Source organism: Marmota marmota, unplaced genomic scaffold (assembly GCF_001458135.2).
Source record: "Marmota marmota marmota unplaced genomic scaffold, marMar, whole genome shotgun sequence".
NCBI lineage: Eukaryota > Metazoa > Chordata > Mammalia > Rodentia > Sciuridae > Marmota > Marmota marmota.
In genome coordinates, this window is record NW_025999944.1 from 5,079,161 (window position 1) to 5,096,698 (window position 17,538).

General features: G+C 45.6%; 1 protein-coding gene across 2 annotated transcripts in view; it reads right to left on the minus strand.

Moving 5' to 3' along the window:
• The window catches only part of Dock5 (dedicator of cytokinesis 5), a 188,982-nt gene that overhangs the window by 60,484 nt on the left and 110,960 nt on the right, over window positions 1-17,538 (minus strand). For both annotated transcript variants that reach the window (XM_015499468.2, XM_048801569.1), the window contains exons 16-25: window positions 15,757-15,829; window positions 14,214-14,317; window positions 13,111-13,294; window positions 7,908-8,005; window positions 7,584-7,673; window positions 6,057-6,157; window positions 4,391-4,525; window positions 2,144-2,255; window positions 1,242-1,312; window positions 550-656 (exon numbers count right to left, since the gene is read on the minus strand). In XM_015499468.2, the coding sequence (XP_015354954.2) occupies window positions 550-656; window positions 1,242-1,312; window positions 2,144-2,255; window positions 4,391-4,525; window positions 6,057-6,157; window positions 7,584-7,673; window positions 7,908-8,005; window positions 13,111-13,294; window positions 14,214-14,317; window positions 15,757-15,829 (1,075 nt within the window). The remainder of the gene's footprint in view (window positions 1-549; window positions 657-1,241; window positions 1,313-2,143; window positions 2,256-4,390; window positions 4,526-6,056; window positions 6,158-7,583; window positions 7,674-7,907; window positions 8,006-13,110; window positions 13,295-14,213; window positions 14,318-15,756; window positions 15,830-17,538) is intronic.

The window sequence follows — 17,538 nt, forward strand, 5'->3', positions numbered from 1 at the left end:
ATCTTAAAAAAAAAAAAAAAAAAAAAGCCCCATTGGCCAATCTCTGGGGTGGAAATGCTTCCACCATAGTCAAGTCCCAGCTACAAACACTAACACGACATCACTGAACCCAACTGAGAAGAGAACCACACCATCCCTCTCCTGAGCCAGGACTAGTGGGATCTGGCCCAGAGCCACGCTGCTGCCTGCCCTGCCCCTGGCTTGTGCCTTGATGTACCATGTACAGGTCAAGCAGGAATTCCTTTAAAGGAACCCTCATTTTTCCTGCTCGCCTGCCATTTTCTGAGGTTCCTCTTTTGAGGACAAAGGTTTCTAATGAACAAATCCTTTGCTGATTTGCTCTAATTAAAGATTAAACACAACTGGGCTCTTTTAGTAACTGCTAGGAATACCAAACTAACTTCAGCTTCTTAAAACTGGCCTCCCAGAGATACTTAAGAACCACAAACTGGCAAGGACATTACTGACATAAAAAAAAAAAAAGGCAAGTGTGACTGCGGCAGGTGTGAGACTGGTCCTCAGGGGGTGGCGGGCTGTGTGGGACCTCACCTGACTGCTGGAAGAGACCACTCTCCACCATCTTGGTCATGCAGGTGAGCTTCTGCCGCACCAGCTGGTTGTCAGGAATGCTCTGAATGAACTTGCAGAAGAGCACGCTGCAAGAGAAGCCGCAGCGTCAGCTCTCTCACTCTGCCAAGCGACAGGCAGCATCACAAACATCTCCTCCACAACAAGACCTGGGCCGGACAGGTGCACCTGGAAAACCCCCCTAGAGATCCAGGGCTGTCTCCAGGGCCTGCATCCTGCTCCCTAGAGAGCCCCGCCTTGGAGCTGACTCTGCCCACAGCACCAAGCACCTCCACTTCCACCAGCTGCTTCCAGGCCTGCCTCCACGCTCAGCTTTTGTAAAACACCTTTTCTGGCTAACGTCACTCCAATCTCGACTGCAACAGGACTCTGCACTCCTGGGGTGCTAGTTACAGGGCCGGAAGCACCTTATTATGTACTTTCTTTTAGAGTTAATATCATGTCTGCATGTCTTGCTTCTCCAAAGAGAGTGCAAACCTCTCTCTGGAGCAGGCTTGGTGTGTTCTTTCACATCTTCCACAGAAATGAGCGCAAAAGGTGCTCTGTTAATACTTGTGAGAAAAAGAAAAGTATGTGCAGGAGTTCAGTCCCCGGCCAAGCAGGGGGCTACTTCTCTGTCACAGACAAGAAACCCATGGCTTTTTGTTATTTACCTGAGCTCAATGGGATCGAACACAAGTTTGACATCGTTGATTATGCTAGGGAGGTACTTCAAAGCTGCCCCCTGTAAGAAAACACCAAAGGCAAATTCAGTTGCCAAGTAAGACCAATACAAAATTTACTGCCCCCTGTCCACCGCGGTTGCTGGGGACTGAACCCAGGCTCTTGTGCATACTAGGCAGGCTTTCAACCACCAGGCTGTATCCCCAGCCCAGAATTTATGGTTTGATCCCAGAAAGAAAGGGTTGCACTTGGATTTCGTATAGGAACTGGACACAGATGCCCTTGCAAGGAAGGGAAAGCTGATGGAGCTCATCATGACCTCCTCAAATCTTTCTCCTGGAAATGCAGGAGGTATAGCCCTTGTCTTCACAACCAGCGGGAACCATCCATTTGGAATTCATTTTTCTACCAAAGAAAGAAGTTAAATTCTTGAAGTCTCCAGCACAAAGTTACCATCAAGAATAAGGAATGAATAATAAAGTTCAAATTGAAATCTTCAAGGATTATGTATTTGACATTAAAAAAATTTTTTTTTTAAAAAAACCTGTTGCTGATAAAGATAATGGTGACTTTGCACTTTGGGGAGCAATGGGGCAGCTAAGAATAGAAAACTGTCACCTGTAACAGCATTAGGATCTGTGTGCTGAAATCAGGGTCAAACAGAGGTTGTAACTGCCAATCAAGGGATTGTCTAAGCAGGTAGCTTGTCTTTGGCAAACTGACATTTGAAAATATAAAAGTAACTGAAGTTGAAATGTGCAGGTTTTCCTTTACTCTAACTACTACTAAACCAAGACTGATTTCCTTCCTCTCCCACCACGGTCAGTTCCATGCTGTCCAGACCCTCTACGCTGATGGCCTGAAGGGTTACCTATGTAGACACCATGCTGACCTTGATCTTGACAGCTTCCTCAAGAGGCCTGTCCATGAGCATATTGAAAGAGAGAAACAACTGTCGGATTGAGTTATTAAATTCATCTCCATCTTCGCTCTGACCATAAAATCTAAACAGGAAAAAAGAGAAAAGCAGTCAGATTTTCCATCTTTAAAAGAAATTTTAAAATAGATGTGTGGCCTCAAAAACCAACTGGAGGTCAGCGCCTCATGGGTCATCACCTCAAATTATGCAGAAAGACTTCTTATGAGTCACCCTAAGATGGTTTCAAAGGGACCAGGAGTAAGCCCCCTTCAGACTGAAAAGACAGTACCACCTGGACAAGAGCAGGGTAGTAAGTTTTAAATAAAGCCCTGACACAAGGCTTTCTAGTTGGTCAGCGAGGATTAGCCAGTTGGTAAAGATGCTGTCTGGAGGGCCCCAAGCTTGGGGACACAGTCCATGCTGGTGGTTTGTGGGCATTTCCTAGACGAAGGGACATCAGGAAGTCACCGTGCCTGATGCAGCAGGTGAGCCCTGCGTTTCTGTCTCCTCGGCTCATTTGTACAATGTCCAGCAGGCAGGGACCCCAAGCAAAGTTCCCTTGCTGGCCACGTTCTCTCCTCCTTCCCCTGCACGACTCCCCGTGTTACCCTGTCTCACCTTACCACGCCTTGACCCTAAAAGCTGAGGTTTCAGACAATGGATTAAGAAGCTCCTCAACCCAGATAGGTTCTGAGCCCAGCAGGCCTACAAAACCAGTCAGGGTCCACTCGGTCCACCACACTGCCCATACTGATGCTGACCTGCTCTACCACGAGGGCCTTCAACCTCACGGACACACCCTCACCTTGGTTAAAGTATCCTCCTGTCTTTACCAGATCTGTCCATCAACTCAAGAGTTGGCTCTTTCTCCTGAGTAGAAATGGAGAGGTCTTTGACCAATTGCCCAGAAAACACCAAAGTCCCAACTGGTAGTGCATGTGCTTCTGCGCTGGGTGGCAACCTCACCAACGACTGCTCAGGAGGAGGGATGGTGGGTTCTGAATTTTAAGCACATGCTTCAACACATGCATGCACACATGAATATGTTTAATTAAACTAGTCTCCTTCATGCACCCATACATACTGAGCACCCCAATCTGAAGATTCAAAATCCAAAACCTTTTGAGCGCCAACAGGATGCCATAAGGACAGATTCTCACACCTCACCTCACGTGATGGGCTGCAGTCAAAATGCAGGTGCACTAAAAATAACTCTATGAAATCACCCTCAGGCTCTGTGTATAAGGGCTATGAGATGTCGATGAATTTCATGCTTACACTTGGGTCTTATTCCCAAGATAGCTCAGTTATGCATATGCAAAAATTCCAAAATTCTAAAAAATCTGAAACCTGAAATACTTCTGATCCCAACCATTTTGGATAAGGGATACTTATAGGGTCTCCAAGGAGTATGACCTCCCCTGATAAAATTATACAATCAGAGGTAGTTGGTAATTCTTCATTCACCCACTTGGTAGAACTAGAAAAGAACTTTATTTGCAAGTTAGTCCCCAGAGTATCTCAAAAGTAAAACAGAATACCTAAAACAGAACTCTCTGGATCTTCCCGCTGGGCTCTAGGCATTCCGAGTACCAGCAAATAGCACCGCTGCCCACCCAAACCTTGAGGTTATCTGGGGTCCTTCCCTCCCTCTCACTGTCCCATCAAATCCACCAGCAAGTCGGGGCTCTGCACACACCAGTCCACCCCCTCCGCCTGCAGCTAGGGTAGAGCCGCAGCGTCTCACAGCTGCACTGCAAAGGTGCTCGCTCACTCTCGGTCTTAGCCTTCCATAATCCATTTCCACAGAGCAGAAGAGATGATCATTTGAAACATAAGCAGGATTCTATTGCTTCTCTAACTGAAGTTCCCCAACGCCTCCCACCACCCCTGGAATAAAACCCAAGCTTCCTTGCCCCGGGAACCTGCCTCCCTACAGACACCATCCCCAGGAAAGGCTTCCGGCAAGGGGCACACTTAGCCACTGCCTCCCCGAGGGCTGCCGCCACTACTACCTCAGGGTTCTGCTGATGTAAAGGGAATTCAAATGGACCTTCTCCAACGGTCTCATGATCCACCGCCACCTGCAGCTCTGAAGTTTGGAAATTTGGCAGTTTCGTGATCTAAAGGGTCACAGAGCCGGAGGCATGCATGAGCAGTAAGGGGACCAACGTGGAGAGACCGGTGACAGCTTAAACATCTCAGCCCGGTGACCATTACCTCAAGTAGAGCACTCGAGACTGGATGATGAACCTGAACAAGTACTTCAAGGCTTTCAAAGCAGCGAACAGCAACTCCGTCTTGCTGGAGTCGTCAGCATTAGCCACATAGAAGTTCAGGACCTTGGAGAGTTTCCTTAAAAGAACAGGAAAGAAAAATTAAGTTGGCTGGCAACAGGGTGCTCTGAGGCTTGCAAGGGGAGGTGGCAGAGTGGGAAGCAGCCACTCCCGCCATGTTCTCTGGAGGATGCCCTGGACAGGCAAACTAACACCTTTCCTCATCTGCTGCAGAAGTTTGGACCTTCCCTCTGGCTTAGAGATACTGGAAGATTTCTTTCCCTTTGTAGGATTAAAAAGGAAAATCTAGAAATGAAAAAGTAGAAAGGCTTCAAATTAAGGCGCTATTTTAATCTCTGTCCCAATCCTTGGAGAGCCATAAATTCGGTGCCAGATGGAAACTTCTGTGCGTGGGGAGTGGAGTTCAATCTGACTCTTCATCCATCACAAAACTCATCTGGGATTTTAAATTGCTCTTCATATTCTTCTGGAGTCTTTGGACTATGAAAAGTCTTGATCCTGTGCTAACTCAGGCTTTTTAGGAGGCTGATATTTTGGGCCTTCCTTCTGGGAATATCTGACATTTCCTAGAACTAGCACAAAATCCAAAGGAAGCACACAGAATCAATCAAGTATTGCAAATAAGCCCAGATTACTACTACCTGGAAGGTCTTATGTGGCTCAGTGTGATGAGGATCTACTGATACCAGTCCTCACTCATAACAAGGACTTGGAAGGCAAAACCACTGGGTGAAAGAACACTACTGTAGTGTGTCTACACCTCCCCAATCTGGGGGGTTTATAACCATAACATTAACTGGTAACTATGTTACGTGACAATGCCTTCATTCAACCTGTGTTTCTCTGCCTTCATGCTTGCATGGCTTAGAAAACACCAGATTCGAAGATCTGACCTGATACATCAGTCAGTAGCAACTGACATGATCTGGCATGAGCCACTGTCCAAAATATTGTTCACCAATCTGGCTACATCCCTGTTGCTATTCATCGCATTGCTTTGCACAATAACTAGAACTCAAGGAAGCGGCAGGTGACAGGCCACATACAAGGCCATCATGAGCTGAGTACTCCAGGGAGAAGCACAGAGTGAATGTCAGCTGCTCCCTTTGTCAACCCCAACAGAAAGAAGGCTACAGTGCAGAACAGGTAGAAACCACCCCATGCAAAAGAAAGAAAAGTCAAATCTTAATTCTGTGAGTACTCAATCTCACAGAGCGAGCACTTGTGGTACAGGGTTGAGGGCAGGATCTCCTCTTCTATCAGACTTGGTCCTGCTTAAATCCCTGTCTGGACCCCTTCGTGCCCCTGTGGATCTTGCCAACATCAGCTCCTCGGGGGCTGAGTCTGGTCACCTGTTCTTCAACTCCTCCATGGACATTCTTCCTTAACCAGAAGGAAGCTTGGGCCTGACACCTTTTCCAGGGGTGATGCTTAAACAGCCCCCGCTCTCCACCAGGAGGCCTGGAGACAAGTTCTGCATTCACAGACACATTTACTAAAGGCAGGTTCCTCTCACTTCACCAAAATCCAGCCTTTGGAGAACAAACCCAATAGCCCAACACCACGCAGTTCTTTCCAGCCGTACTCACACGTATGCCAAAGTGGCACTGAAGTGCTTGTATATGTAGGTCTCAAGTACAGGGTTGAAATGCTGGAACTTGATGTCTCCTATCAGCGAAATAATAAACACCTGCCGAAGGTGAACAAGGTCATTAGCACCCCTGCACAGCCCAGGCTTTCCACCAACAAGCTGGGTCGAAACACCTGGTGCTTTTGCTTTCTCATTTCCGCAGCATTCCTGCTGTCCAATCCCGGAGCTGAGGCCAAGTCTGGGAGGTTAATATTTATTTAACACGGAGAGGCCATCACACATGGGCACAGTGCTAAGTGCTATGCCTGCACCAGAACCAGCTGGCATCCCTGTTCCCAGGAGGGGCTGTCTCAAAGGGAGGGCAGTCTTTACACAGGTAACACCAGTCAGGGGACGAGGAAGGAGGATGCAGAAAGGGGTTTCCCGTGGGAATTATAAACTCAGCCAAGTTCTCAGCTGATGAAATACCCCAACATCTTTCTGAGTACAGCGTGAGTGTCCCCGATCATCTGAACTCCACCCGAGGTCTGCCTCCCCACTTCCCCACGGTATGTTATGTAGATGACTATAAGGTGCACGATGACAACCAACCACACTGCCCCCACACAGGACAAAAGTGTTCAAAGTAAAGGCACTTGGGACTTCCATCCATGCCACAGCCAGCTGCCCACCCCACAGGGCTTATCTCCAGAGCTTATTCCATGGAAGCCCTACCCAGAGTTTCTCTTTCCCATAAACCTGACCCTGACCAGCTTCACCTTGGCGATATTGCGTCTCCTCTCTTCATCTTACATCCTTAGCTTTGATGCACCGACCATTTGTTAAACTGATTAATTTTTCCAAGCTGTCAAATGACCCACAGCTGCAACTGACCTTCCTCCTCAGTGGCAGCATCAGGTAAAACCCCACCTGAACTTTTCCCCCAGCAATAAGGAAACGAAGCTTGGTTTGGACACGTCTGCTTTTTCCCCTCCACTGACACCCTGACCTTCCCAGATTCTGGTTATCTCCTGTCCCTGTTCTGATTTCAGTTCTTAGGACAGGCTGTACATTTAAGTACTGTGTATGACAAAGTCAGGTGTCTGCTGGGCTGTGTGCTGTATCTAATGACACCGAGAAGTGACTCTGACCTGTGAATCCAGCCTCCCGGGCATGAACATACAGGGTGCACAGCCACACAGTGATGGCCTTCCTTGTTAAGGGCATCCCCTGGTTTTAGACTGTCAGACGACGGCAAAGTGAGTTAAAATGTTTCCTGATTTCTAACTGAATTAAATCCTTCGTTTTTCCTGATGAAAAAGCGAAGGCAGGTCAAAAAGTGAGATTTAACAGAAAACAAAGAAATAAAAGACTGGAATGTAAGCTACTTGTCTCTAATTTTACTTCTGGAAATTCAGCCTAAAGAAATAATCAGAGAGATGTATAAACATGTTTATGCAGGAGGATGTTCATAGCAATTACTTCTAATAGGGAAATACTACCCCATTCCAGGAATAAGTACTAGTGGGTACGTTGAACTGCTTACCAGGGCATCGAACACCAGGAAGTCGTATGTTTCATTGCCTGACATTTCCATCATTATGTTAAAAAGTGCATCCAGTGTATCTTGCAAAAACTGAAGACGAGAGAAACAGAGGTTATCTGGGTGCTTTCATTCAGCTCCACACTGCAGAAATTTGGGGTCTATTAGGTTTCAATGGAATGGGGTTAAAAATCACCTTTTCTTTAAAATTGGCACAGTTGCTTAGCAATGCAGAAAACAAGTCCTACACCTACAATGACTGGCTGGATTTAAAATGCGGAACTAATGACACAACAGATGTGTTTCCAGCTGAAGACAGAAACCTACCTTAACAATCTCTCCTCCATCCACCTCCATCAACTTCTTTAGGTTGTGCTTTATGTTCTGGGAGTTGGAACGCCAGTTCAGCAGGCCTAAAAGGTCAACTGGGAAGAGTGATCACAAACATCAGCATCAGAAGGAGCAACCCAGGCCATTTCAGGACACAGCTACAGAACTCTCTAGAAAAGATAGCTGCTCTTAATCATGGCTAATTCAAGAAACGCCTGATATATTCGTTCAGTTCTGTCTTTTAAGTCAGAGGAAATCTTGTGATCCTTTCATCTTTCAATGGGAAAGAAACAACTGCTAATATAAAAAACCACGAGAGGACATCTGACTGGAACTCACACTCCTCAAATAACAACATCACAGTCATAAAAAGTCAACTTAAAAGGCACGTCCCACCTGTAATTTGCTGTCTTGTCTAATTTCCCCTTATTACTACCCTTGTCTGGGTGGATTCAGAGGGAGGAATTTATACATATGCACTAATTCACTTTAACATCACAACTGCACTGTAGAGATTTCGCTTTTTCCATTTTTTAGATGAGAAAACTGAGGCTTTATGACATTGAATTACTTGCCTCAGGCCACACAATGCTAAGGGGTGGGAGAAATGGCATTTTAATATCAGGTTTATATGATTCCAAAATCCACATTCTTGCTACCCTGCCATCCTTCCTTCCCCAGAATTCTTCAAAGAAATAAACAGACAAGCAGAGCTGTAAGAGCAATTAGATTTACATGAACTGAAAAAATGTGTAAAACTAAACCAGATGAATTTTCATGATATAAACTTAATAAATTATATAAAGAAAAGCAAGGGTATGACAGTCCCCAAATTCAGGGTAGTAATAAGTTTTGGGAAAGAATTAGAGACCACATGATTTTATTTTTATTTTTTTTAATTGTTGATAGTCCTTTATTTATTTTACGTGGTGCTGAGAATCAAACCCGCTGAGCTCCAGCCCCAGCCTGAGACCTCATAATTTTAAAAAGAAAAAAAAAATACAAAGAGAAACCATAAACTTTGGAGCTATAAAATTCTGTTTTAAAGGTCTAAGCCCATCACCTATAAACTCAGGCAAAATATTTTCCCATTTCAAAATTTGATTTTTCTATCAGCATACGATAGTGACACGGCCACACCAATATTTATAGCAACTCAATTCACAATAGCTAAGCTATGGAACCATCCTAGGCGCCCATCAACAGATGAATGGATAAAGAACTGTGGTATACATACACAATGGAATATTACTCAGTCATCAAGATAAATGAACCAATGGCATTTGCAAATAAATGAATGAAACTGGAGACTATGATACTAACTGAAATAAGCCAGTCCTAAAAAAAAAAACCAAAGGTCAAATGTTGTCTCTGTATGTGATGCTAACACACAATAAGGTGGGGGTGCAGTGGGGAGAATAGAGGTTCACTGGATTAGAAAAAGGAGAATGAGGGGAAGGGCGGGAGATGGGAATAGAAAAGACAGTACAATGGATTGGACATGCCTTCCTATGTTTGTGTATGAACGCACCACCAGTGAAACTCCTCCTCCTGTACCACCACAAGAACGGGAAGTTATACTCCATATATGCATAAAATTTTTTTTAAGTTTTGATTTTCTGATCAATAAACTGGGGGTGATTTTTAAAAATTTTTTTAAAATATTTATTTTTTTAGTTTTAGGTGGACACACATCTTTATTTTATTTTTATATGGTGCTAAGGATCAAACCCAGTGCCTCGTGCATGCCAGGCAAGCACTCTACCACTTGAGCCACATCCTCAGCCCCAAACTGGGGATGATTATAGCAATACCAATGCTCGCATGTCCCAGGGTGTGCAGGACAGGATACATGAGAGTCACCTGGGGGGCCTCACACTGCAAAGGCCAGAGGTCCTCCTCCCCTTTCGGTGACACTGTCTACCCACACCTCCATCTGGACAAAGCACCAAGCGTGCCCATACCCACCTGTCTGCTCTAGAGAATCACATCAATCAATCAGTAAGAGTGGACAAGATCTGTCTGTGATCAGTGCCAGCAGCTTTGAACCTCTTGCACGAAGAGGCATCCTCAGCTAAGGAGAAAAGCCCGTGCTCTCTGTGCGAGAGGAGAATGGCTGTCCACGTTGCTCACTGAGCTCCCTCACGGTGGACGGCCTGTGCGTGTTTTCAGCCCTTGCTTCCTCTGCATAAATCACATTGGTTCTTTATCATTTCCATCAAATCAGGAGAAAGCAATCCGTAACTGTCAGTCACCTGCCCTAACTTCTCTGATGCTCACAATAAGGGGACATCTTTCTCACTTGGTCCCTTCTCCCTCTAGGATGAAGCTTCCCTTTTTAGACCCAAGGGGAGATGTTTCTCTTCCCCTGCGGAAGTGAGTATTTTTGGAGATGAAAAAGTTCATCAAACTGGGTGGTCCAAGGGAGCATTCCGCAATGCTGGAAACGTTGATCTGTGCTGTCCCCTCTGAAAGTCACCAGCTGCACTTGAGATGTGACCAATGCAACTAAGGGATTGAATCATAATTTAATTTAACTGATTGTTATTTAAATTAGAAATTTTTTAAATTGATAAAAATTCTATCTATTTGTGGTGCTCAACCTGATGTTAGGATACGTGTATTGACGGTGGAATGGCTAAGTCAAGCTCATTGACACACAGAGACTTCACACTGTTTTTGTGATAGAAACACTGAAACTCCACTCCCAGCAATTCCGAAGCAGACATCATTGTCTAGCATCACCATGAGCTAAAATACAGCCCCTGAGCTTGTTCCTCCTGAGTGAAATTTTGTATCTACTGATCTCCTCATTCTCCATTCTTTCATTTTAATTAACTTAAATTTTGCAAGGGACATGTGGCTAATGGCTACCATATCCAGGCAGCCCAGGTTTCAAATTAGAAAACGGGGTGAAGCAGATACCAGCAAACCCAGCACTGAAGCTGAGGCACGCTACCTGTCAATAAGCTTTCCTTGCTTCTGGCTTGGGGACAACAGCATTGTAACAACATGTTCATTCTTTTGTATTTTATTACAAGTTAATTTTACACACTCCTTTCTGTTTTTTTTGTAGGAGTTTTTGTTTGTTTTAGTTTTGCCTTCTGAGGTCTAGTCTGGAAAGGCTGATCCAACCCACTAGAAACTCAACAAACACTGGCCCTGACCCTCTTCCCTCTTGAACATTCCTTGATAGTTAAGTGCATTAGTGATTTATACAGTTTATTACCATGCTTAAAAAAAAACGATATTCTGACATTCTGCAGTTAAATATTTGGAAAATACCAGAAAGAAGTTAAAAATGAAGAATTCTCCAAACTTTTGGAGTTCTTTTCTTTTCGTCTTCTCCTGTGTCCATGTAACCACAACAGCAAAAATGACGGCTGACAAAGGAATGATGAAGCAAGTGAGTTTCTGTTTAGACTGGAGTCCTATCCCCAGGATTCCTGATAATGTACATGCAAATGTTCCAAAATCCAGAAACAATCTGAAATTTAAAATACTTCTGGCTCCAAGTACTTCGGGTAAGGGATACTCAATCTGTGCTGTCAACACTCTCGCTATTAAACATGGGGAAATCAGGTCACAGAGAGGTCAGGTCACTTGCCCCAGACATAACAGCTAGTCAGTAAGTGGCAGAGCAGGGATGTGAACCAGGAGATCTGGCTGTAAAGTGTCCTCACACAGTTAAACAAAACTGGGATCATGGACATAGTGTTAAAAAGTCTGCCACAACCTCAACTATGTTTTGAAATCCAAATTTAGCAGCTGTGTAAATTTCATCAATTACATTATAATATTCAAACTGATTCCAACTATTGGACACTTGTGTTGTTTGCATGATTTCCCTGTTATGAATAGGGGGAACCATCCTCAGACGTAAGTCACTCTTGTGCACAGCTCTCATTGTTACAGAGGTTCATCTGCAAGGAGTCAAATTTATCTTCTGTAAATACTGCACCTTTTGGGGCTGGGGTTGTGGCTCAGTGGTAGTGCGCTTGCATGTGCAAGGCCCTGGGTTCAATCCTCAGCATCACATAAAAATAAATAAATAAAATAAAGGCACTGTGTCCAACTACAACCAAAAAATAAATATTTTAAGAAAAATGCTGCGCCTTTGAACCCCTACCAGCTGTTATTTTAATCATTTCTATAACGAGGGTTATGTGGCTGGTATAATTCTGCCATGTCTTCTATAAAGCTCAGGATGTTTTCAGGCTTAATTTTTGATGAGTGAGTTTTTACTTTCCCATATGGAGACTTGAACTTCACTCTGTGAAGCCACTTGCCCAAGCTGAAATACCATCCCTATCCTCCAGCCGGCCATGATTCATCAAAACAAACCCAATATCCACCCTCCGAAAGACCAGCCAAGATCGGATCTTTGTACCAGATTATCTAAACTGTTTGGTCTATCTTTGCACTTCTGTAAGGCAGAGTTCCTGCCAGGTCCTTTGCTCAAATCCTCTCCACAGCACAGGGGATATAGAATTTCTAAAGCAGGGCCCCTGGGCAGCCAGTCCTTGACTCACTATGTTCAGTGGGACGCCATGCGTGTGACATAGGTGAAATGAGTAAGAAGCAGTCATTGGCTACCAAAAGCCACATTATATACAAGAGCCGCAACCGATATCAGAGATTGGAAGGAGAGACCAACTGAAGCCCCATTTAGACCAATCAGCTGATTTTGCAGAAAATTCCTGACTTCTTGGAAAAAACAGGAAAGGGGTGAATACATGAGAAAAAGAGGAACTCTAACAGGAAACGCTGCTCTCTGCCATTGCTGCCTGGGCAGGAGTCTGACGAAGCTCTTGCCAGCATCCTCCCTCATCCAACACCTCCTGGGCACACACTACCAACAACACATTATTAGAGTCACTGCCTGGAAGGCAGGAAACACAAGACTTGCAGATTTACAGCGTCTGTGAACATACTTATAGGTTTTACAACATTAAAAAAAAAAAACAACTGAAATGCCTTTCATTCTATTTTAAAGATGGACCACGAAACCTCAGAAAGTTCTGCAATCTGATCAGTGCCCCCCAAGAACAGCACTGGAAGAGCAGAGAGCAGAATCCAATTGTCCAGATCCCACCCTGGAAGACCTGGCCCCATGTGGTACAGCACCTGGAGTCTAGCCAGGAGGCCCAGGAGGACTAGGCGGTGAGCTTGGCGGTGTCCACGTGGTCACCACACCTACCATTCTGGGTGAGTTTTGTGGAGCAAATCAGGGTGGCGATCTGAAAACTGTCCTTTGTGCTCTCCTTGCTTGCGGTAAAGGCCGCCAGGTTTTTGGATGCTTGGAGCTCTTTCTCCTCCATCTCTACCTTGGTCCCAGGCAGGGTCAGGTAGAACTTAGCATCTTCCATTTTCTTGTTGTCCCCCTGAAAAGAGAGCAGATTAGAAACACCAAACAGGCAATGTCTCTCACAGGCAATAGAAAAGTTGTTCAGGAGCACAGTGTACTTCCAGTGTGAGATGCAGGCTTTACCAAATCATACTCCCGATCCCCTCCACCCTGACACTGTCGAATCTTTCCACAGGGAATGAGCCCAGAAATAACTTCATCACAGAATGAAAATGGAGGAAGTTGTGAACTAGAAACCAGAATATCCTAGTTTCTGCCAGAAGTAAATACATATATTGCAGAATAAGGTTGCACTCCACTTTCTTGAACCTATAAGTGGTCACATTTTACTTTACTGGATTGATGGAGAGCTTGCTATGCCTTCCAAGCTATTTACAAATATTCATCAGATACAACTCAAAAGAGTTTTCAATGGTACAAACCCCCAAAAGTTGTTGGATACGTGAGATCTTCCAGTGTCTACTCCAAACCCTGGGATCAGTAGATGTGAGAGCTCACCAGCATTAGACGGGGAGAATGGGAGCAAAGCTCTCGGGGAAGGAAGCAAGACCTTGACAGCAGGGAATTGTTTATGGTGACATGGAAACCACATCCCACGGTGCTCACACCAGGGCCAACAGCACACTGTCTGTGTGCAGTGCAGGATGATGTCGAGGAGGAGGGGAACCGGCCCCTTGGCTCCTTGAGCCACGGCATGATCTCTGCCTGAGGGTAAGACACTCTTCCAGGACTCAACAGCAGTGTAACTCACTGTCTCCAGAGAGGCTTGAGAAGCCACAACGTGGGACCACCAGGTCCTCCTCTGTCTTTCTAGACTTTTTAAATGGCAAACACACATGGCTCTGGAGAGGCTGCTGATGTTTGCACACATCAATATGAAAGGGGTCTAAAAGGCCAGTTTCAATCCAGCCGTCTGGAGCTTATTCTGTCAGCACCTTGTATACCACCAGGTCGTGCCTCCCGTCCTGCAGGGTGGTGCCGTCTGGGTTCATCAGTTTCACAAAGGATACCCCAAAAGCGCGCTCTGATTTATCTCTGGCTGGAAAGACAGAAATATGTGTCTGAGCAGTGGGGAAAGACACCAGCAGCTGAGAACTGGGCTGGTTAATTTCACGCTTGCTCGGGGTGTGCTGCTCAGCCACACTGTAGTCAACCCAGTCGGCAAGCAGGTAGCCCTGTGTGTCTCCCAGACCTCCAAGCTGAAGTCACCTGGCACCCCCAAGTACGGGCTCTCCCTACATTCCCTAATAAACGAGATCAGCATCCACTGAGTCACCCAAATCAGAACGTGGAAGTGGCCACCGATCCACCCCACGTCAGCACATCAAGGTCACATCCTAAATGGCTGTGGAACCTGTGTCCTCTCTTCCTAACGGGTCTGTCTCTCTAGTCCTCCTCCGCCCAACATTGTCTCCATATCCAGCCAGAGGGAGGTTCCCCTCATCCAATCCAACCCAGCCCCTGCCTGCCCTGCTTCAGACCCTTCTCGAGCATCTCCACTTCTGCTGTTCTGAAACCGAGGCTGTGAGGGTGGATGCTGCTGCCTGAGGCCTCTGCCTGTCCACCCTCCCCAACACACAGCCTAGGTGTGTCCTAGGGCATCATGAGGAGGCCGGGCACTGGGCCAGCCTCTGGGCTCGCTGCTAACCCGCCCTGACCTCTGTGGCTGGGACCTTGTGGCCTGCTCTCATCTGAGGCACGGCTCTAGGGTCTGCAGGGACAGGGGTGGCTGAGCAGTGACACACTGCATGACTATACCACCCCTCTACCGGCTCTCCTGCTGATGGTTTTCGGGCCATTCCAATGCTGGGTGTCATGGATAAAGCTATGATGAGCACACCCCAAAATAAAACCCCCAACCCCCACCAGAGGCCACCTCTCAGGGCTCCTCCACAACCTGGAATAAAGTAGTTCTCACGTTCGGGATCTGGCTCTGTGCGTCTGGAGTGGCTGCCTTGGCCCTAGCGCGGCTCTATCCCATCCTAGCCAGGACCTGGCCTTGCTGCACCTTATGCCCTGTGGTATTAATGTGCATAAAAGCAGGAAGTGTCATCAGATGACCGTGGGCACTAAGCAAGGCAGTGTGCAAACAGGGCTTCGCATATGCCTGCTACACAGAGACCTCGTTGGTGGTGAGCTTGGAGATTCCCCACTGAGAACGTCTCAGAGGGAAACATAACGCGCAGCATCTCCGACACCTGCCTCACAGTGGAACCCTTTTGCCATGTGGCATCTCTTAGCATCTTCCATGACACATGCACGGGAGGGATTCTGAGAGATGGTGATAATAAAGATTTTTGGAAGCCCGGCACAATTCCTTGGTCTGACTTCCTTTGCACCAATGAATTCTGAAATAAAGTTGCCCAAGATCTAGTTTCTAAGTAGCTTGTTCTCCTGATCCACAAAAGCACTGTGAAGGAAGAGTCCATTTTTTTCCTTTTTTAAATGGAAATATGTCTCAGCCCTCCTAATACTTACATTCCTGAGATGACCTGTGTCGGAAGGTGAATCTTATGTGACAGCGCGTCACCTCCTCTATGGCGATGAACACCTGCAAAACGGCAAAGAGTTTACAGTTTACAGACACCTAGCTCTTGGCCTCCGAGGCTCATTTTATAGAAGGAGACTCCATTTTCAAAAAATATTTATTTTTTTAGTTATAGGTGGACACAAGATCTTTATTTTATTTTTATGTGGTGCTGAGGATCGAACCCAGTGCCTCACACACGGTAGGTGAGCGGTCTCCCTCTGAGCCACAAACCCAGCCCAGAAGGAGGCTCCATTTTAATGAACTTATTTTTATTTGACATAATGAGCATATTTGTGGGGTACAGCACGATGTTTTGATTCACACAAGCCTCATGGAATGATCAAATCAGGGTACCTAGCACAGCCACCATCTTCAACTTGCATCCTTTCTTCATATGAGTACATTCTATATCCTCACTCCCAGCTATTTTGAGATATAACGAGAATGAGACTCTCGATTTTAGGATCTTACCACAGCAGGCATGGTTAGAGTGAGACTTGCTATAAGGTTTTATTCACAGGAGATCGAACTATTTTCAAACCACGAGAATCTCAGGAGAAGTTCATCTTGCTGTTGATCATAGATTAAGAGCATGGAGCTATGCGGGATTTTTCGCATTTACTCCAATATGAAACATCAAATACTCCCAAGTGGTATTTTGAGGTCTAGATAGGACCTTTCTGACTGCAAGGAGTCCATGAGATGATAATAATCAGGGGCCATAACAGAAGGAAAAGATAAAGCATGGGGGCAAGGAAGGTTTCTGCTCTTTATACACAGAGGAGGCAGGAGAAAAGCCATGTGGAAAGGGCAGGAATATGTGGTGAATAGTTCAATATATTCTGGCATGACCATATAATGGAGCATTATATAAACATCCAAAAATTGTCTCTGGAGAACTCAGAATACCTGAGATAACTACCTTTAAAAAGCACAACCTAGCCGGGCATGGTGACACACACCAGTAATCCCAGCAGCTTGGGAGGCTGAGTCAGGAGGATCACAAGTTCAAAGCCAGCCTCAGCAACTTAGCAAAGCCCTAAGCAACACAACAAGACCCTGTCTCTAAATAAAATACAAAAAAAGGGGCTGGGGTGTGGCTCAGTGGTTAAGTGCTCCTGGGTTCAATTCCTGGTACAAAAAAAAAAAAAAAAAGCACAACATAAAACTTTTAGGAGCAATGTCATTCCAACACGAACTAGATAGATAAGAGTTGGCACTAGTTGCTTCTCTCTTGAGAAATGAGTGCAATCTCTCTGGGTTTTGTGCACTTTCTTTTTAGTTTTCCATGAAGAGCTCATATGGCCCCGACAATCAGAAAGCACCCACAACGTCTCAAGTTAAGAAGAGGCAGCTCCAGGGCTAGCTCGGACAGAAGGAGCTCTAGGATCCTGGGTGTCACTTAATTTCTTCGAGTCTCAGTCTCCTCATCAGGAAGAGGGCTTTTCAAAGTCTGCTTGCTTAGTTGCCGAAGCCTCTGTGGGACCCAAAGGAGATGCCTGATTTGAAAACCATGTTGGAATTTGTAAGACCCATATTTAAACTGAAAAGAGGCCCGGAAAGCTTGGGTAGGAGCCAAGAAGAAAAACATGTTAGGAAATTGCTTGCAGAGTGTGAAAATTTCCGCTTAGTTTTGGACCATCTTGGCAAGCTGATTGCATCGTGCCAACCACGAGTTTCTCTATTCAAATTTCTCTACATTTATGAATGAGACTGTTATTTAAGAGGGC